Genomic DNA, 22,081 nt, shown 5'->3' with positions numbered 1-22,081 from the left:
GAATTGTGCTCAGAAACGTACTGGGAGCCAATGCAAACCTTCAAGTAAGGAGAGCCCACAACCTCCCTAGGGAGACCGTTCCTCTGTCGCTCAACTTTTCCTGAGGTTTAATCGAAATCTCCTTTCCTGTAACTTGAAGCTGTTGGGTCGAGTCCTACCCTCCAGCGCAGGAGAAAACAAGTTTATTCCCTCTACCGTGTGACAGCCCTTGAGATATTTGAAGATGGCTATCCTATCTCTCCTCAACCGTTCCTCATAAGGCTTGGTTTTCAGACCCTTGAGCATCTCTGTCGTCCTCTTCTGGACACGTTCCAGAATGACGTTGGATAGAACATTTCTGGAGCAGTGGGAACTGCTCCTCTCCCCAGCACACCCATGTTTCTTTAGAGGGAAATGAGCTGGTTTTTCAAGTTTGATGCAGCACTTGGATGAGAACAGCACCAATTGGCTAACACCCAGGAAGTCACGAAGGCGCTTCCTCCCTATCCAAGATCAGTCTCTTTAAAATGATTCTTTCTTTCTTTCTTTCTTTCTTTCTTTCTTTCTTTCTTTCTTTCTTTCTTTCTTGGCAAACCTTGAATGTGTGCGTGTGTGCAAGCAGACAAATGTGACGCTTGGGCATGGGGCAAAAGGAGATGCGCTCCATGAATTCAGCAGTGGAAAGGAAAGGCTTTCGACTCACCTGGCATTATAAATTATGTGCATATTTACATGTCTATTATAATTGCTCACTGTATTTTATTCATTATTATTTATGTTCCATTTGTTGTTGTTGTTTAGTCGTTTAGTCATGTCCGACTCTTCATAACCCCCTGGACCAGAGCACGCCAGGCCCTCCTGTCTTCCACTGCCTCCCGCAGTTTAATCAAACTCATGCTGGTAGCATTGAGAACACTGTCCCGCCATCTCGTCCTCTGTCGTCCCCTTCTTCTTGCGCCCTCTATCTTCCCCAACATCAGGGTCTTTTCCAGGGAGTCGTCTCTTCTCATGAGGTGGCCAAAGTCTTGGAGCCTCCACTTCAGGATCTGTCCTTCCAGTGAGCACTCAGGGCTGATTTCCTTCAGAATGGAGAGGTTGGATCTTCTTGCAGTCCATGGGACTCTCAAGAGTCTCCTCCAGCACCAGAATTCAAAAGCATCCATTCTTCAGCGATCAGCCTTCTTTATGGTCCAGCTCTCACTTCCATACATCACTACTGGGAAAACCATAGCTTTAACTATGTTGGCAAAGTGATGTCTCTGCTTTTTAAGATGCTGTCTAGGTTTGCCATCGCAAACCTCCCAATATATCTTCTCCCAATATATGTTCCATTATAGGTTATTATTTCAGGATTCTAACTTATTTTATCCAACCTTAACAAGTAAAAAGACACAAACACAACCCAAGACCCAAAGAATAGAAATGTTGTCCCAGGCAGAAGCGTGGCATTTATCAAGGGTGCCTCTATTTGGTTTGAGGCGCAGGACCTCGAATGTACCTGCGGTCTGTTTCAACCGTATAGATGGACAACTTCAGCCTAAATATAGCTCTGAAATGGCAAGTTAGAAGCCTGGTTTCCTGTTTTCAGCTTGGGGGGGGTGGAGACAGATGAAAAAGGCCATCAGATAACAAACACACTCCTGTGCTTTTCTAGGTAAACCTAGCCCAAATGATTTTGGGCATGGGGCTAGTCCTCATGAGTTTTGCCAGGCTGGCAAGTTAGTCTGAATCAGGGGTGGGCATCTCAGATGATGGCAACTATAAGGTAAAGGTAAAGGACCCCTGACAGTTAAGTTCAGTAGTGAACGACTCTGGGGTTGCGGCGCTCATCTCGCTTTACAGGCCGAGGGAGCCGGCGTTTGTCCGCAGACAGTTTTTCCAGGTCATGTGGCCAGCATGACTAAGCCGCTTCTGGCGAACCAGAGCAGCGCACGGAAATGCCATTTACCTTCCCGCCGGAGCGGTACCTATTTATCTACTTGCATTTTGATGTGCTTTCGAACTGCTAGGTTGGCAGGAACAGGGACTGAGCAACGGGAGCTCACCTTGTCACAGGGATTTGAACCGCCGACCTTCCGATCAGCAAACCCAAGAGGCTCAGTGGTTTAGACCACAGCGCCACCTGTGTCCCGATGACAACTATAGCTCACTCCTATTATCATCTCTGGCCAACTGGCCATGTCATCAATTGGGGAGCTGAACAACATCTTGGATGGCTGGAATAGATTGTAAGCCTGTGGCTCTATCTTTCTAAATCCTCTTGTTGCCTTTGGCATCTGTCTATCTTGGGAGACCCCGGAGGAGTGTGCCTTTGCAGGTGAAGCCAAACCATCGGAAAGTTACAGCGCCTTCTGTGGCTGTAGAGACTGATAGGGGAGAGACATGTTTTGTTGCAGCTGGGGCAGATGAAGGCGTCCGGTTGTGTTGCTGCAGATGCACCATGGTGTTTCTTCTGTCTGTGCTCCTTCCTGCCATCATTCCTCCTCCAAGGGGGATGTGACTCCAAAAAGTTTGGGAAGCCCTGATTTAATAGTGTTATAAATGAAGGAAGCGAGAAAGGAGTAGTGTGACATTTCCTGGAGCCCTGGGGATGGCAAAAAGTGTGACAAAGCTCGTCTCTTCTGCAAACCCTCCAAGTGTCCCTATTTTCCAGGGACAGTCCTGGATTTACAGAAGCCATCACAGTTTCTGATTTGATCCCAGAATGTCCCGCTTTTCATTAGGGCATTCCTATTTTCAACGGAGAAGTGTTGTAGGGTATGGAGTTATCTGACCTCTGAAGACAATCCTGTATAGGGAAGGGTTTTTTAAAAACAGTACAGTGGTACCTCGGGTTAAAAACTTTATTTGTTCTGGAGGTCCGTTCTTAACCTGAAACTGTTCTTAACCTGAAGCACCACTTTAGCTAATGGGGCTTCCTACTGCTGCCACGCCGCCGGAGCATGATTTCTGTTCTCATCCTGAAGCAAAGTTCTTTACAAGAGGTACTATTTCTGGGTTTCTGAGTCTGTAACCTGAAGCGTCTGTAACCTGAGGTACCACTGTAAATATGGGTTTATCATGTTTTTATGTATGTTGGAAGTTGCCCGGAATGGCTGGGGCAACCCAGTAAGATGTGGGGGGGTATAAATAGTAAAATTATCATTATGGAATGGGACGTCCCTGTTTTCATCAGATAAATGTTGGAGGGTATGCTTCTGCAGTTAGAGTCCAGGGTTCAGCAAACTTTTCCAGCAGGTGGCCAATCCACTGTCCCTCAGACCTTGTGGGGGGCTGGACTATATTTTTGGGGGGAGGGGGGAAATGAACGTATTCCTATGCCCCATGTTACGGAAAAATCTGGGTGCGGGGTTACTCTGCCACCCAGCTCATCGGACTAAGTCCGTGGGTCCCTGTGGAAGAAAATGAGCTCAGCCGGACGCAGGAGCAAACTACAGAAGATCCAAGTTTATTGCGCAACAGGTTCAAGGCGAGATTGAACAGCGAGAAAGGGGTGACATGAACTTTTGAAATTTCCCTCCATATCCCAGAATACAGTGCAAAATACATCCCAGTTACATCATGAATACATTAAGAGGTTGGGTTACACAGATTACATCACGAATACATTAGGAAGAGGTTGGGTTACACCGGATTAACATATGGAGGAGGGAGGGGGGAATATGCAGAGAGCTGGAGATATGCGCAGATAAGCACATCCTGAGAAGACAATGGTCCATGTACACATAGTCTGTCACCTGGCATCGCCCAGAGGAAGGGCTTGGCAGATGGAAATAAATGGATATATTGTAGCGAAGAAGAAGGTGAAGAAGACATGCCCCCCCCCCGTTCCGTATCACCCACAAGTAACCCGGAGATGCATTTTAAATAAAAGCACACATTCTACTCATGTAAAAACACGCTAATTTAGAAGGTGATTGGGCCAGATCCAGCCCCCGGGCCTTGGTTTGCCTACCTATGATTAGAAGCATGCAATCCAGTCCCCTTTTGCATCAGGCCACCTGAAGGCCAACTTCCCCTTCCGCAGGTGGAGGCGCCAATTATTTCCCCTCACAAGGCTCCTGCACCTTGAACAGTGTTGCAGGAATTTATGTATAGGTTGGGGGGGGTTGCCCCTCCAGCAGATATCATGCACATGCAGCCCACTACCAAAATCAGCACAATCACTTTTGCGACTTTTGTGATTTGTCCCCACAAAACACTTCATCACAGTTTCTTCCTATCTATTCAAAGGGCCTTTGCTGCATGATACCAAATGTAAGAATTCACTGATAAATGTATCTATGTACTGGCTCACTGGAAAACTTCAGAAATTCATATAGACATGTGAGCTCAGCTCCTCAGCAGCCCCTCTGCCTGAGGGATAATCCCTGGCCTCCTGATACCTGAGTGCCAGACAGGTAGCCATTCCAGAAATAACAAACCCAGATGAAGACAAAAGGGTGTGATTAACTTGGCTGGGAAACAGAGAAATGTAAAGATCTCTTTTGTTACACTTGATGGGTGTTTGGTGGAGGGCAAGGAGAACCATGGGGCAGGGTCCAGGATGCTCAGATTACTGCCACCAGACCTCCCCTTTCATGATGTAACCATGATCTATTAGTGATGTAGTTTGGGGGGGGTGTAACATGGGGATTTGGGACGCGGGTGGCGCTGTGGGTTAAACCACAGAGCCTAGGACTTGCCGATCAGAAGGTCGGTGGTTCGAATCCCCACGACGGGGTGAGCTCCAGTTGCTTGGTCCCTGCTCCTGCCAACCTAGCAGTTCGAAAGCACGTCAAAGTGCAAGTAGATAAATAGGTACCGCTCTGGCGGGAAGGTAAATGGCGTTTCCGTGCGCTGCTCTGGTTCGCCAGAAGCGGCCTAGTCATGTTGGCCACATGACCCAGAAGCTGTATGGCGGCTCCCTCAGCCAGTAAAGCGAGATAAGCGCTGCAACCCGAGTCGGCCACGACTGGACCTAATGGCCAGGGGTCCCTTTACCTTTAACATGGGGATTAGCAGCTAATAAAAGTTTGGGGGCCCTTTTGTTTGGGGCTTCCATCTTGTTCCACCTTGTGGCAGGTGGGAGTCCTGTTGCGACAAGCCTACTGGCTGCTGTTTTGCTCTGGTATTCCTGGCTGGTGTCCTTGTTTTTTATCCAAGGGAGCCCTCAGATTTCTCCGTTAACAACAGCTTCAGGGCGAGCAGAGAAGCAGAAGGGGAAAACGTAACCTCAGAACCACACCGTAAGGCCACCCCCATCCTCTCTCACCACCAAGGAAATGTAACGAGAGAGTAGTAAGAGAACCCACACAAGTGATGCTGACACAAACCTCACCCCACCCCACTCACCATTCCCCCTCTTCCCCCCTCTTTTCTTCCCAACCTAACACTGCATGCAACACTATGTCTCACAACAAATGAAAAAGGATCTGCAGGAAACACAGCCTGAAAAAGGAGACAATGCAGGGCTGTTGTTGTTTTTTGCAAACTAAGAAATCTTTAATAAAAATAAATTTTAAAAGTAACCTCAGGTGCGGTGCTGCACAAAGTACCCACTGTTCAATTTTTGCTTCTCATACAGCTGTTCAAGGCAGAGGAGCCTTGCCAGCAGGAAAAGTTGGCAACTCTTGCTTGTGCCCCTTCTTCTGTAATCAAATGCAGGGCTTGGGGAGATTTTGGAAGTAGGCAACGGAAACCTCATTCTTCTCTACCTTATCTTTTGTTTATTTGTTCTGGGCAAACAATTCGGGGGTTTCTTTTTCCACTGTTGCTCAGAAAAGTATAAATATCTTGACCAAAGCTGCCTCTATCTTTGTGCGGTTTCCTTCTCCTGTATGTGTGAGAGCCGCAATAATACAACTTAAACCGGCTCAGGTTTGGAGGTGCATAGACTTGCGTCAGAAATGCCCACAAACGCCTCAGGGACATTCAGATTCCAGCCCAACCCCAATAGCAACCCATCACCTCACCTTGCCTTCTAAAATAACATTAAGCAGGCTCTCTGCAGAGCAAAGGAGTGGATTTTTCATTTTTAAAAAAAATCTAAAGCTCTCTCTTTTTTTTAATGTCTCCCTTCAGCCAAAAAGGGTTCAGAGAATGGCTTGCAAATCACACACACACATGCAAATCAATCTTGACCTTCAGGCTTAGGAGTTAAAAATGTTGTTGTTGTTGTTTAGTCATTTAGTCATGTCCGACTCTTCATGCCCCCATGGACCAGAGCACGCCAGGCACTCCTGTCATCCACTGCCTCCCGCAGTTTGGTCAAACTCATGCTGGTCTCTTCGAAGACACTGTCCCACCATCTTGTCCTCTGTCGTCCCCTTCTTCTTGTGCCCTCCATCTTTCCCAACATCAGGGTCTTTTCCATGGAGTCTTCTCTTCTCATGAGGTGGCCAAAGTCTTGGAGCCTCAGCTTCAGGATCTGTCCTTCCAGTGAGCACTCAGGGCTGATTTCCTTCAGAATGGAGAGGTTTGATCTTCTTGCAGTCCATGGGACTCTCAAGAGTCTCCTCCAGCACCAGAATTCAAAAGCATCAATTCTTCGGTGATCACCCTTCTTTATGGTCCAGCTCTCACTTCCATACATCACTACTGGGAAAACCATAGCTTTGACTATACGGACCTTTGTTGGCAAGGTGATGTCTCTGCTTTTTAAGATGTTGTCTAGGTTTGTAATTGCTTTTCTCCCAAGAAGCAGGCATCTTTTAATTTCATGGCTGCTGTCACCATCTGCAGTGATCATGGAGCCCAAGAGTTAAAAATACATAACCCCAAAGGAAAAATGGATTGGGAGGGAGGAGGAATAAAGCAGCCAGGTTCAGGTTCTTAGTTGCCATCTCTGGGGTGGAACTGTCCAGGGTGAAGAGATACCAAAGCTTGCTTTTCTCTTCCCTTCTCTGCTGATTTCTTTATTTTATTATTATTATTTAATAAATTTGCATACCCTCCTACACCCGTAGATCTCAGGGTGGGTTCACAACAGAAATTCTTTGCTGTCTTTTGTAAGAACGATAATGTTTCTGCGTTTAGTGGCACCAATATGTGTCACCAGCTGCTACATACTGTTGTCGGGAAGAAAAACAGCATTTATCTCAGGCTCATTCTCTGAGCGGATGATAAGGATGGGGGAATTTCTCAGTTTCAGGTTCACTCAGGTTCTAGTTTTGCTGATCTTAAGTTTAATGTAATAAGGTCAAAGGGAGTCCATCTAGTCCACCATGCTTTTCTCACAGGGGTCAGTGGCGGATTTACGTATAATAATAATAATAATAATAATAATAATAATTTTTTATTTATACCCTGCCTTCCCCAGTCAAGACTGGGCACAGGGAGGCTAACACCAGGTATAGAAACAATTGATTAAAATACAACTTAAAAACAAGATTAAAGTACAACATTAAAATGCAGCCTCATTTCAGTAGAAACTCAAATAAAAAACGTTTCAATTTTTTATATTTTACATTTTTATTTTTGTTGTTAGCTGTCCTGTGCTCAGAAAGTCAGGCTATGAAAGCTTGATAGAAATAAAATAAATACGATCCTCCACTTTTCTTTCATTTTCTCCCTTAATTCAACTTATATGTTTCCTCATATTTCAACACAAACCACTAAGCAATTTGTATATCCCAACAGAAAAGAATCCATAGTTAAATGTATGTACGTTATCCATTCCAGGTTAAAGCTAAACACTACTTCTAATAGCATTTCCACCTTTTAAGCAATGTACTTAGGCAACCCAGTCAGATGGCCTGCATACAAATAATAAAAGTATTATTATTATTATTAACAATGCACATAAGTGAAATAAGAACCATTGAAGCAAATAATATATGAAATGTAAAAAAAAATCAATATATATGGTATACAATTATGCTATGCATCTTCTCGAAAATCTCAAACGTTTTAATTTCCAGAGATGTAAAAAACAACTTCCACTTTCTCAGAAATGTACCATCCTCTTGCAACCTCTCATAGCTGTGTATATTCTTTGACCCATCAGATGTCAAGGAGATAAACAACTACCTGACATTTAGAAGACTTCTGAAGGCGGCCCTGTTCAGGGAAGTTTTTTTAATGTGTGACATTTTGATGTATTTTTAACCTTGGTTGGAAGCCGCCCAGAGTGGCTGGCAAAGCCCAGCCAGATGGGCGAGGTACAAATAATAAATTATTATTATTATTGAATGATTGTGCAGCTGGAACCATCCTCGCTGTAGCGCTCCCCCCGCCACTAAAAGCACCCCCCCTCCCTGACCCCCAACCTGCATCTGATCTGCAACTTCAAGGAAGAGGTCTAGTCGTGTGGCCCCAGCTTTTTGCAAAGAAACACCTCCCTGTGGGCGGTTCAAGGTGGGGATGGAGCCACTGAGAAAGGTCACTGTCTGCTTCCCAGGCAGACAGCGAGGGGAAATCAACCACCTGAATTCAACAGAACCACCACTGAACCTGAATTGTCTGAGACGTCGAACCGACAGCAGGACTGCAGCTCAGTTTTGATGCCCCGGGTACTGTTTTGAATCCCAGAGCTTAGCTATCAGGTTTCAATAGGCAGATTTGGGTTGTCTCTGCAGCACAGATTGGCAGGTGTTTGGAAGCGCCCAAAAATAAATCTATTTTTTGATCAAAACTGGGGGAAGACTTGGGTTTGCTGCACCGAATTTTGAATCCCAGAGCTTAGCTCAGGTTTTGTCCTACACATCTCTGAAGATCTCTCATGCCGTTAAAAGCCGGCCCTATTATTAGACAGATTCGGGTTGTCTCTGCAGCACAGGTTGGTCAGTGTTTGCGAGCACCAAATGGTTTTCTGTTTCATAAATATATTTTTTTGATGAAAATTGGGGAAAGGTTTGGGTTTGCTGCACTGGAGAGCAAAGCACTAGTCCACATCTTCCTGCTTTCGTGGTTGAGGAGAAAAGAAATCATCTAGCATTCCTTCTCTGGATTTCGCCGGCTTCGCTCCCACGGAATTCGTCACACAATCCCGACGTTTCGCCCTCGCCCAACGAAGGACTACGCAGAACCAGGAAATGTTTGTATCTTTTCTTGGGATCCTGCTACTTTCTCTACGCAGTAAGTATTTCTGGAACCTGATCAGTTTAACAATTCATGGTGAGATGAGGTTTCGATGGATTTTATATACAGTGGTACCTCGGGTAAAGTACTTAATTCGTTCTGGAGGTCCGTTCTTAACCTGAAACTGCTCTTAACCTGAAGCACCACTTTAGCTAATGGGGCGTTCTGCTGCTGCCGCGCTGCCGGAGCCCGATTTCTGTTCTCATCCTGAAGTAAAGTTCTTAACCTGAAGCACTATTTCTGGGTTAGCGGAGTCTGTAACCTGAAGTGTATGTAACCCGAGGTACCACTGTATTGGTTCTGCTTTTAAGACTGCATTCCTGAGATCCCTTCTTATGAAGTAAAGCAGCATTGAACACTGTGAGACTTATTTCTGAGTAAATATTTATAGGATTGTAGCGTGCATGGATGTTTTTTGAATAAAAACATGAGTAAAATCGCCTGTCTTCACCAGCAATGGACAAACCATTCAGTTTTGCCTTCTTTCAGTTTGTCATCCCTTCCCAAGAAACCTGCTTTCCGCCACATCTCTGCATCAATTTGCAAATGTTTGTTAAAAGGCTGTATTGAAATATTTATCCATTTTCACAAGCATTTCCCATAATATATACCTCTTTGTATAACACATGCATATTTGTGAACAATTTTGCAAAACATGTGCATTTTTGCAAGCAATTTCCCATAACATAATGTAGCTTTGTTTTCGCATTGTTTTCACTAATAGCTGCACACTTTTGGGTTGGAGAACTACCCTGAAATATTCAGAGTAACGTGAATTTTGTAGGAATGCTGTGTTTCAATCTGCTTATGTTTTCAGGAAGCACAAATTAGGTTGGTTCCCATTAAAATGAAAGCTGAACAAACTTCTCTCCCATCCTAAATCTTCAGCAGAGTCTTGACAAATAGCAAGATGTGCTTCAATTAAACAATGAGCGTATCTTATATTTTGTGATGTCATGTCTTCTAAATTGGCAAAAAGAAACACTTTAATTCTATATAGTACAATCTACTGATTCAGTTTCAGTAATCAGTAAAGCATATTTATCTCTGCGCACATTGAATAAATATTTGAAGTTTCTTATTTGGAACCTGGTTTAGGAACTTGATTGACATGTCTCCTTCCCTAAGGAGCAAAAAGGAGGTTGGTTTTCTTTTTGCAGCTCTCAGTATATAAAGTTTCTTAAGCACATTTGTTTGGCAGAGCAATTGCTCCCCACAAGAAATCTGCTTAGAATTACAATAGTTGCTAATTATTGAACGTAAAAATTTTACGTTTTAACACTGCATCTCATTTTACGGGGTAAAACATAAATTTTGCAAACTATGTTTTGGTGTGTGGGGAATTCAAATCTGCCATTATTTTTGTGACCGGACAACATTTAGCTTGGTAAGGCCATGTTTGATGAAGAAGCATATAAACTGCTTTCGGAAAACCAGATAATATTAATTTTTCCTTCTGAAAATGTCAAGTAATGCTGAATTAGCAGCAGCAGCAGGAAATAATTAATAATAATAAATATAACTGCAAGTGCATGGCAATTATTTTACTTACCAAGTAAAATTACTTATATTAATTTAACCTAGATATCTTTTGAATTCTCAAGTTTTGTTACAACTTTTCAGCACCCCTCAGAAAATCAATTTTTGTGTGTGCATCCTTTTACTGAGGTTTAGTAATCCTGTATCTTACCCCCCATCAAGTGACAATCCCGACAGGGGCAGGGAAAGGGGGAAATCAGCAAACAGGTCTGTCATAAGGTAAAGGTAAAGGGACCCCTGACCATTAGGTCCAGTTGTGGACGACTCTGGGGTTGCAGCGCTCATCTCGCTTTATTGGCCGAGGGAGCCGGCGTACAGCTTCTGGGTCATGTGGCCAGCAGGACTAAGCCACTTCTGGCAAACCAGAGCAGCGCACGAAACGCCGTTTACCTTCCCGCCGGAGTGGTACCTATTTGTCTACTTGCACTTTGATGTGCTTTCGAACTGCTAGGTGGGCAGGGACCGAGCAGCGGGAGCTCACCCCATCGCGGGGATTCAAACCACCGACCTTCTGATCGGCAAGTCCTAAGCTCTGTGGTTTAACCCACAGCGCCACCCGCGTCCCTATTTTAAAATAAACGTTTTATAGTCATGGGGTGGTCATCTTGGTTTTCTATTTAGTGGGACCAACCAAATGGGACCAACCACACATCCCTTTGCTTCCCTGTTGCAGCTGCTGGATCACGGGGGATCAACGAAATCCCTCAGACGCTGGCAAGGGTCTCATCATCTCCTGGCGCCACTGTCAACATCAGCTGCAACATTCCAGAAAGGACTTTTGTGTCGGTAGTGAGCTGGTACAAAGAGGAACATGAAGGGGGACTGCATAAGATTGCAGACATGTATACCACTCAAAAAACAGGAGCAAAAGCCCCAAGCCAAGTGAATCTGACCCTACACAACATCCAGGGAAGAGATTCTGGGGTTTATTACTGTGCTGGAGCTATTGCTCAGAAATTCACCTTCCTGAGTATGATGAGGCTGATCGTCTTAGGTGAGTGGCTCAGCAGATTTCAAATACTCTTGTTGTTTATTTAATATACACCCAGTCCACTTCCAAATCTGCCATAGGCCCCTAAAGGTAAAGGGACCCTTGACCATTAGGTCCAGTCATGACTGACTCTGGGGTTGCGGCACTCATCTTGCTTTATTGGCCGAGGGAGCTGGCGTACAGCTTCCGGGTCATGTGGCCAGCATGACTAAGCCGCTTCTGGCGAACCAGAGCAGCACACGGAAATGCCGTTTACCTTCCCGCCTGAGCGGTACCTATTTATCTACTTGCACTTTGACGTACTTTCGAACTGCTAGGTTGGCAGGAGCAGGGACCGAGCAACGGGAGCTCACCCCGTCGCAGGGATTTGAACCGCCAACCTTCTGATCAGCAAGTCCTAGGCCACCCGCGTCCCTGCCATAGGCCGCTAGCAAGTTTCAAACAACAGCACACAAATAACTGCCCAATATCTCCTCAAGTGAAGACCCACAAAATGATTGAATTTCTCTGCAATCTCCCCAACACCTTTTAGTCAATCCTTTCACAGCTTTGTTATCTGCCGCACCTGCCTGCCTGCCTAGTTTCCTGCCGCAGATATATTTAAAGACATTTTTATTTGTTTGTCCTAATCTGTTAGAAGAAGAAGAAGAAGGGTTTGGATTTGATATCCCACCTTTCACTCCCTTTAAGGAGTCTCAAAGCGGCTAACATTCTCCTTTCCCTTCCTCCCCCACAACAAACAGTGGGGCTGAGAGACTTCAGAGCAGTGTGACTAGCCCAAGGTCACCCAGCAGCTGCATGTGGAGGAGCGGAGACGCGAACCCGGTTCCCCAGATTAGGAGACTACCGCTCTTAACCACTACACCACACTGGCTCAAGCAATCTGCTCCCCAAACCTTATCTTCTGTTAATTTTGCTTTGTGGGTCTCTCTCCACCCTGCTCCAATCCATGTCTGGACGAAGCTTCCACTTCTTTAAACAACCTCTCTTGCCTTTTTTGTTTTTAGCTTTTGTGACGCTGCTGTATAACCACGCTGGCATCTTCAGTGGCAGGGGTGGGAAATGTCAGGCCCAAGGTGTGTGAATGTGGCCTCTAGGCTCCTCACTCTCAGGGCCTGGGCAGACCCCCACAGGACATGTTCCCACATCGACCATGCCCTGCCCCCTTCAGGTCAACACCCCTCACTGTGTCTGTTCCACTCCCCAGTTTAAATGCTTTCGCCTGGCTGAAATGTGTCATTGAACTGCGATAACGCCTCTTGCTGGGTGGAGGAGGAAGACAGGGTTGCCATATTTCAGGAATCCAGACACAAGTTGTTGACCTTTCCTTTTGCAAAGTTGCTGAGCTTTAAAACCACTTTCTGAGCCATCTTTTTACAAACTTCGGCAAAAACCCCCACAGCCAACCCACTTCCAGAATGGGTTGCCATACGCCTGGGTTTTCCCGAAGATTCGAAACAGCTGCAGAAAATTGATGCTTTCTTGATATGCGGAGTGTTTGTTTGATTTTATTTTGTGATCATGGTAAGCAGCCAGAAGCGATCGTATCTTAAGTGACTCGCCCTTTCAACTTCCTTTCAACAGACCCTCTCCATTGTGACTGGTTTCCTCTCTCGAAAGTAAAAGTGGCTGCACTTGACTTTGCGAGGGGCTTTTTCCCACTGACCTTTGTCTCCCCAGAACCACACAAACGTGTGGCACTTGAAGGGGACGCATTGTGCAATAAAACAAAAGGAAATAACGCCTTATAAACACAGCATCCGGTTTGAAAGTCCCGTTTAGCCCCCACACAGCCCAGTAGAAAACCAGATAAGCCTTTGGGGCCTGCTTAAAATTTGCGAGAGGGGGGCATGTGCCTGGTCTCCGTTGGCTTCCACAGTTGTGGGGGCCACCCACAATTGATGTTGCAGGTGGACATCTGAATGGCGCCTCTGAAATAGATTCTGAAGGGACTCTGGTCTAAAACCAATTGGAGCCAGTGTGAAGCTCCCATTCTCATTTCTCCTGCTTTCATGGTCACCTGAGGCAAGAAAACAAGATGGCACCTTCTCCTTCCACATACAGAATCCAACTGGGTTGACATTGGGATTTCATTTAAGCCCCAGACCCAGAACTGCCTGTCCTCCTGTGTGTGGGGTGAGGGGATGGCAGGGAGGGGGTTACCCCCCCCCCAATATCTGCCATCTGAGGGTAGCTGTGCCTCACTCTAGCAAATTGTGATCTCTATTCTGGGACCTTCTGGTGCCGGGCAAGAAATAAATGTATTAATATGACTATTAATACTAATACAGTCCTACCTTGGAAGTCGAACAGAATCCGTTCCGGAAGTCCATTCGACTTCCAAAACGTTCGGAAACCAAAGCGCAGCTTCTGATTGGCTGCAGGAAGCTCTTGCAGCCAATTGGAAGCCGCAGAAGACCCATCAGACGTTCGGGTTCCAAAAGAGCGTTCGAAAACCAAAACAGTCACTTCCGGGTTTGCAGCATTCGGGACCCAAAACGTTCAAGAGCCAGTGTGGGGTAGTGGTTAAGAGCGGTAGACTTGTAATCTGGGGAACCAGGTTCGCGTCTCCGCTCCTCCACATGCAGCTGCTGGGTGACCTTGGGCCAGTCACACTTCTCTGAAGTCTCTCAGCCCCACTCACCTCACAGAGTGTTTGTTGTGGGGGAGGAAGAGAAAGGAGAATGTTAGCCACTTTGAGACTCCTTCGGGTAGTGATAAAGTGGGATATCAAATCCAAACTCTTCTCTTCTTCTTTGAGAACCAAGCTCTTCAAAAACCAAGGTATGACTGTACTACTAGTAGATATTGGTAGGGCTAGGCTTAATCAACTATGGCTTAGATTTAGATTATGGTCTGTAGCATTTGCTTTATTTATTTATTGCATTTACACCCCCACATTTTTCTTCAAGGAGCTCCAGGTATTGCACTTGGTTCAGCTGCTCCTCACTGATCCCCAAAGCAACCTGTGAGGGAGGCTAGGCTGAGACCGACCCAAAGCGAACTTCCTGAGTGGGGATTTGAACCCAGGTCTCTTCCAGGCCCTAGTCCAGCTCTCTAACTCCTGCAACGGTCATTGGGATGGCTGTCTATTGGGTCTAGTTCATTGAGGAGCCATGTCACCCCCATGAAACCTACGAGAGGGATTAATTAAAGATCTGAGGAGCCATTCTCATGTGATTCTCCTTCTCTCCTAGGTCCTTCTGGGCCAAGACTTTCCCTCCTTGCTCCTTCCGCTGCAGAAGACACTGAGCTCTCCCACCACGTTCCCCTCCTCTGCCTCCTGATTGATGCAAGCCCTGATGAGGATACTTTCTCCTGGGATATTGGTGGGGAAACCTCTCAGGACCGGAAGGATGGTGACGTGATCGATGGGGAAGGAGCCTTCAACATTTGGAGTCTGAAACTGATTCCTCCAGAGAGATGGAGCCAAGGGATGGCTTATTCCTGTTCAGACCAGGAGAAAAGAAACATCAGTGCAGTGGTCCCTTCGAAGACAGCGTCTACAACCCAAGGTACCTAGTAACCAAATAGCTGGTTCACTTTATAGCTTTTCCATGGACTCCATTTCCCTAAATGGTGAGAATTTGCAAGGGCACAGACCTTTCCTGTGGGGCCATCAGGACATGACTTTATTGGGATGTTGCAAAAGTCCTTAAGATCATAAGAAGTGTCTGCTGCCTCAGGCCAAAGGGGGGGCATCTAGTCCAGCATTCTGTCATCACAGTGGCCAAACAGATGCCCTAAGGGGAAACCAGTACAGTGGTAAAGGGACCCCTGACCTTTAGGTCCAGTCGTGGCCGACTCTGGGGTTGCGGCGCTCATCTCGCTTTACAGGCTGAGGGAGCCGGCGTACAGCTTCTGGGTCATGTGGCCAGCAGGACTAAGCCACTTCTGGAGAACCAGAGCAGCGCACGGAAACGCCGTTTACCTTCCCACCGGAGGGGTACCTATTTATCTACTTGCACTCTGACGTGCTTTCGAACTGCTAGGTTGGCAGAAACAGGGACTGAGCAACGGGAGCTCACCCCGTCGCAGGGATTTGAACCACCAACCTTCTGATCGGCAAGACCTAGGCTCTGTGATTTAACCCACAGCGCCACCCGTGTCCTCATAGTACAGTGGTACCTCGGAAGTCTGTTCTTAACCTGAAACTGTTCTTAACCTGAAGCACCACTTTAGCTAATGGGGCCTCCTGCTGCATGATTTCTGTTCTCATCCTGAAGCAAAGTTCTTAACCCGAGGTACTATTTCTGGGTTAGCGGAGTCTGTAACCCGAAGCGTCTGTAACCCGAGGTACCACTGTAGTTAGGAGCTGAATGCGAGAGCAACTCTCCCCTCCTGTGATTTCCAGCATTGCTGCTCCAACTGGGCAGACAGAGCATAGCCACTGTGGCTAGTAGCCATCAATAGCCCTCTCCTCTGTGCATTTGCCTAGTCCTCTTTCATCATCATCATCATCATCATCATCATTTATTATTCATACCCTGTCCATCTGGCTGGGTTTCCCCAGATACTCTACGTGGCTCCCAACAGAATTTTAAAAACACGATAAAACATAAAACATTGAAAACTTCCCTAAATGGGGCTGCCTTCAGATGTCTTCTAAAAGTCAGATAGTTGTTTATTTCCTTGACATCTGCTGGGAGGGCACCACCACTGATAAGGCCCTCTGCCTGGTTCCATGTAAATTCGCTTCTTGCAATGAGGGAACCGCCAGAAGGCCCTCGGGGCAGAACGATGGGGGTACAGACAAGGTATACTCAACCGAGGCCATTTAGGGCTTTCAAGGTCAGCACCAACACTCTGAATTGTGCTCAGAAATGTACTGGGAGCCAATGCAGGTCTTTCAGGACCGGTGTTATGTGGTCTCGGCGGCCGCTCCCAGTCACCAGTCTAGCTGCCGCATTCTGGATTAGTTGTAGTTTCTGGGTCACCTTCAAAGGTAGCCTCACGTAGAACGCATTGCAGTAGTCCAAGCAGGAGATAACCAGAGCATGCACCACTCTAGCGAGACAGTCTGCGGGGAGGGAGGGTCTCAGCCTGCGTACCAGATGGAGCTGGTAGACAGCTGCCCTGGACACAGAATTGACCTGCGCCTCCATGGACAGCTATGAGCCCAAAATGACTCCCCTTTTAAAGTGCTCCAAGTTGGTGGCCTTCGCTGCCTCTTGTGGGAGAGAGTTCCATAGATTAACCTGCTCTCCCCTTTGCCCTAGACTGGTCCACCAGCCTCCACAGTCACTGACCACCTCTTCCTCCCTCTCTCTTCCACCTCTCCTCTCGCAGAGGACTGCAGGAACATATTGCTGATTGGGATACCCTGTTTAGTCATCCTCCTGCTGATTCCCCCTTTGGTCCTGCTCTGCAGAAAACTTCGATCTGGAGGTAATGCCTTTGGGGAATGAACAGCATCACACGGATCTGTTCCTCAGGTTTTCCTTCCGGTTAACTTGTCTTCTTCTTGTCTCTTTTCTCTTCCCAGGGAATGCAGATGCACCACCAGTAAATCGACTGCCCATGAGGGAGACCCCACAGGTAATTCACCATCCCTCCATTGTGAAGTTTTTATTGATTGATTTATAAAAAAAAATCTGTACACTGCTGTGTCATAAAGAATATATCAAAGCGGTTTACAGCGATAAAAGTATAGAACCGTACAATAAAAACCATAAACAGAAGTTGAAAACAGACATTGTGAAAGGATGTGCTCTTAATTGCCTGCGCAGTCCTATTTTATATTTCATTTCATTTCATTTCATTTCATTTCATTTTATTATTTAGGACCTTTAAATGCCATAAATTACTACTGGGCAACTGAGAAAAGAAAAATATTCTAGGGCTAACACCCTGAATTTAAAAACTCCTTTTTTTATCTAGTGAAAATGCTCCTTTAAAAAAATAATAATGCATTACTTTTCAATAGTCGTAACTTTGTAATGTTGCTTTTGCAACGGAAAGTGCGTAAAGCGGCTCACAAGGTGAAAATGACTAATAACCACAGGAAAACAAGATCACTTTTTTAAAAAAATCAAAATGTTAAATTGGTCCAAGAAAAGCGGGGGGTGGGGGGGCGGGCGCTTTGCTTTTGCAAATGTAGAAAATAAAAAAACACTAAGTGGCCTCTGGCTTTTCCATTTCCCGTTCTAGACCGAATATGCAGAAGTCCGATGCAAGAAATGAAAAGTCCCGTTCAGACCAATCAGTGCGGTCAAGTGGTTAAAAAAAAACATGGTTTATTAGAAGGAGAGACAGAAGGAAGACAATCAAATCAAAGTTTAATATATTTTCCTCCCCACTTGCTGAATGTCGATGCTTGTATTAAACTTGATGTTTCCTCCACGAATGTCCTCATTCTCAAGAATGTCCTCATGTATTGTGGCTCAGAGCATCGGCTTCGCATGCAAACGGCCCCAGGTTCATTCCCCAATGGCACCTCCAGGGAGAGACCCTCCAGAGCTGCTGCCAGCCCGTGTGGGCAATATGGAGCTATATGGACCAATGGCCTGACACAGCTTCTGAAAATCATAGAGCTGTAGAGTTGGAAGGGACCCCAAGTCTAATCTGATTCAACCCCTTGCAACCCTGTGCCGTTGCCCTCTCTCTGAAGGACCTTGATATCTCCCCTACAACTGTTCAGTGTTTCTCAGACTTGCTGTTGGACTACAACTCCCATCATCCTTAGCTAGCAGGACCCAGCAGTCATGGATGATGGGAGTTGTAGTGCAACAGCAAATTTGAGAAATGCTGCTTCATCTGCTCCATGTGTATTAGGGATGAAGAATGTCCAGATACAGGTGGACTCCTGTTACGGAAAAATCTAGGTTTGAGGCTGCTCAGTCACCCAGCTCGTCAGGCAGAGCCTGCGGGTCCCAGCGGAATAAAGGAAGGAGTCCAGCCACCAACCAGAGCAAATAGCTGTAGACCAAAGTTTATTGCGCAACAGGTTCAAAGAGAAATTTTGAACCCCAAGGATGGGGTGACAAGGACTTTTAAAACTTTCCCACCATATCCCAGAATACAGTTCGTACAGCATCATTGCTACATCACTGACATGTCACAAAAGGGGAGGGGTAGACAGGGGTTAGGGATGCAGGTGGCGCTGTGGGTTAAACCACAGAGCCGAGGACTTGCCAATCAGAAGGGCAGCAGTTTGAATCCCCGCTATGGGGTGAGCTCCTGTTGCTCGGTCCCAACTCCTGCCAACCTAGCAGTTCGAAAGCACGTCAAAGTGCAAGTAGATAAATAGGTACCGCTCCGGTGGGAAGGTAAATGGCGTTTAAATGTGCTGCTCTGGTTCGCCAGAAGTGGCTTAGTCATGCTGGCTACATGACCCGGAAGCTGTACGCCGGCTCCCTCGGTCAGTAAAGCGAGATGTGCGCTGCAACCCTAGAGTCGGTCATGACTGGACCTAATGGTCAGGGGTCCCTTTACCTTTTAGACAGGGGTTACACTAGTTTAACCTTGGCAAACATGTCCAGACAAGTCCTTGGTACAAGATTAGCATAAGCAGACATGTCAGGGCAAGACTCGGGTATAAGATTAGTGTCAGGGAACTGCCATCAGCTCAGAGACAAGAGATGGAAGGGCAGTTGTGTTACAGGGAGCCTCCGAAAATCTTGTGAAGCAGTTCCTCTTCCGGCGAGGAGGAAAGCCCCACCTCCAGTGGAGAAGAGGTGCAAAGACCAGAGGATGCTAGGGAGAGCCTTAACACCGAGCCTGAGCAAACCGGAGAGGCATGAAGTGCGCCCTTGCCAGCACCCATTCTGCGCAGTAGTCTTCGGCGCAGGGAGGGGCGGAAAAGGCTGGGGGTGACACGACTTTTATGCTGGGGGAGGTACAAAAACCGACCACTCCTGGATTCTGTTACCGATTGAGCCAGACATGAACTTACAATGCCCTTCACTGTAAATAGTTTGCACAAAGAATAAAGCCTGTAAAAGACAGGTTGGAGTCTTGCCTGGTTACTCCTGAGCAACCACAACAGCATCTGACAGTTGGCATAGGCAAACACCTCTGAAGTCCCACCACCCAAAGTACAATAGAACTTCCTTTGCATGTCTGGACCCCTTGGCAAGTCTGGTGATGGGATTAGGCTTTCCTTGGCCAACAATCAGCTCTGCAATTGCCACCTCTGGCAACTTCCTGGAGTCCTTTTTTAAGGGGAGAATAGCTTTGGAATGGAGGAAACTGGCAAAGGAGTTGATTTTATATTATTTTTAAAGCTAGGTAAATTCCGTGAGCTGTCAAGTTGAAAGGATACATTCAGGCATAATATTTGCAACATTTAACAACTTTTAAGATGTGTCCCCCCATAATTTCCGTAACAACTTCCAACGCCCATCATGGCCCCAGCTATCTCTCCCCTGGTGGTGCTGCTGCTGCTTCTTCCTCCTCCTCTCCCAATATTTCCCACCTTCTCCGCTCTGCAGCCTCTGAACTGTGACCTTCCTCAAACCACTGTTCTAAATCTATACGGTCTCCCACTTCTCTGGGAAGTGCAGGAGGAGGGGGGGTCTCCACCATTCCTCCTCAGTCCAGCCCCTGATGTCCAGGAGGCCAAAAGGAGATGCCCTAAGCCATCTCCCTTTGGCGGTCACTCGTAGCCAAGTAAGATTGTCTTCCATAAACATGGTTTTAACAATGAGTCCATAAGTGACTGTGGAGGCCAATTCTGGATCCACACGTCCTTCCACAGTGGGGACATTGGTTTCTGGGAGGGAGTTGATCACGGTGTGGATTTGCCAAGTGTGCCTTCCTCTTAGCACGTTTCTCCCTTGCGTCCTGAGTTCAAGTGTCTTCAAAGCCCGTGACACCGTTGGTAAAGGCTGTTCTCCAACTGGAGCGCTCACAGGCAAAAGTTTCCCAATTGTTGGTGTTTATGCTACTTTTTTAAAATTTGCCTTGAGACAGTCTTTAAACCTCCTTTGTTGACCATTTTTTACACTTTCCATTTTTAAGTTCGGAATAGAGTACAGTGGTACCTCGGGTTACATATGATTCAGGTTACAGACGCTTCAGGTTACAGACTTCGCTAACCCAGAAATAGTGCTTCAGGTTAAGAACTTTGCTTCAGGGTGAGAACAGAAATCATGTGGCGACAGTGTGAGGCCCCATTAGCTAAAGTGGTGCTTCAGGTTAAGAACAGTTTCAGGTTAAGAATGGACCTCCAGAACGAATTAAGTACTTAACCTGAGGTACCACTGTACGCTAGTTAACAAAATGAATGGAGTTAAGATCTCGCTCCCCATTTCTTTTTCAAGCTACATCAGAGAGTGGCCGGTTTAGGAGCAGGGCATCAGAAGAATGTTGGAAGATCCTGGTTCCTGGATCAGGCCAAAATAGCCTCCAACATTTCTCCGATGAAAATAGAAATGTTGTTTATGTTGTTGGACTACAACTCCCATCACCCCTCGCTAGCAGGACCAGTGGTCATGGGTGATGGAAGTTGTAGTGCAAGTTGGACCAAGTTGGAAAGTCCATGGAACAAGCAATCGAAGGTGCATCTTTCTTCTTCGAAGGCGTTTGCAAAAGCATCACCCATGAATTGTAGGCCTGTGAAGAGAGGGAACTAAATAAGACATTTTGTGCAACAGGCTGAGGTAACTCCCTGAGAGTTACGACGGCTGATGCAACGAAAGCCAAAAAAAGATAGGGAAATGCCCAAAGCATTTGTGTGGTTAACAGAGATACGGAAGATACAGTGCAGAAGAACTTCATTACAGAAAAAAGCAATACCAAAAACCTGAACAGATGCTTGTTTTTAAAAGACATGACCCCAAAAAACTCTGAGGATGTGCTTGCTTTTCAATGTTTTGTGCAAAGATCATTTCATGAATTTTCATGAGGGAATTATTATTATTATTATTATTATTATTATTATTATTACTACATATTGATGTGGAAATGTGGAAAACTGAACTTATGACTGGGAAAACAAGAAACAGAGAACTCAGCTACATTGCTAATCTTCTCTGTATCGTTCCTATTTTAGTATATGTGCAGCCGAAGTGAGCACAGGACTCAGCTACCTTGGCAAAGAAAGGACGCTTTATATTGTTGTAAACAAAACCTGCCCTTATTTCCTTACGGGGTACACAAGAGCCCTTATAGAGTCCTTTTGTAGGTTCTCCATCTGTAGGAGAAAATAACAGAGGCCAGCCAGAGAATATTGAGAAGCAAAGCAGCTCGTAAGCCTGATCTTTATTAACTGTTGCAACAGGATGCTCCCCTCACACACAGGAAAGGAGGAGGAACTCAGAACAAAGGTGTGCCCGCCCTTATATGTTGCTGTTGTTTAGTCGTGTCCGACTCTTTGTGATCCCCTGGACCAGAGCACACCAGGCCCTCCTGTCCTCCACTGGCTCCCGCAGTTTGGTCAAACTCATGCTGGTAGCTTCGAGAACACTGTCCCACCATCTTGTCCTCTGTCGTCCCCTTCTCCTTGTGCCCTCCATCTTTCCCAACATCAGGGTCTTTTCCAGGGAGTCTTCTCTTCTCATGAAGTGGCCA

The 22,081-nt window shown here is 46.2% G+C and overlaps 1 protein-coding gene and 1 long non-coding RNA gene across 3 annotated transcripts in view; both read left to right on the top strand.

Moving 5' to 3' along the window:
- Positions 1-8,322: 8,322 nt before the first annotated feature.
- The window catches only part of LOC309520569 (immunoglobulin lambda-1 light chain-like), a 31,372-nt gene continuing 17,613 nt past the window's right edge, over positions 8,323-22,081 (top strand). Inside the window, exons 1-4 of one of the 2 annotated variants that reach the window (XM_082202511.1) lie at positions 8,323-9,036; positions 11,252-11,572; positions 14,767-15,084; positions 16,859-16,957. In XM_082202511.1, the coding sequence (XP_082058637.1) occupies positions 8,994-9,036; positions 11,252-11,572; positions 14,767-15,084; positions 16,859-16,957 (781 nt within the window). In that variant the 5' untranslated portion in view covers positions 8,323-8,993. Of the gene's footprint in view, positions 9,037-10,045; positions 10,181-11,251; positions 11,573-14,766; positions 15,085-16,858; positions 16,958-22,081 lie in introns of those variants that run through there. The other variant, XM_082202512.1, reaches the window with a different exon arrangement.
- LOC309520758 lies at positions 16,963-17,909 on the top strand. The gene is made up of 2 exons (XR_014214383.1): positions 16,963-17,107; positions 17,720-17,909. It is a non-coding gene; the product is annotated as an uncharacterized lncRNA (long non-coding RNA).

The sequence above is a fragment of the Podarcis vaucheri genome, assembly GCF_965113315.1.
Source record: "Podarcis vaucheri genome assembly, chromosome: 16".
Taxonomy (NCBI): Eukaryota; Metazoa; Chordata; class Lepidosauria; order Squamata; family Lacertidae; genus Podarcis; species Podarcis vaucheri.
The sequence above is the reverse complement of the archived record's forward strand: the minus strand, read 5'-3'. Positions and strand labels throughout refer to the sequence as shown.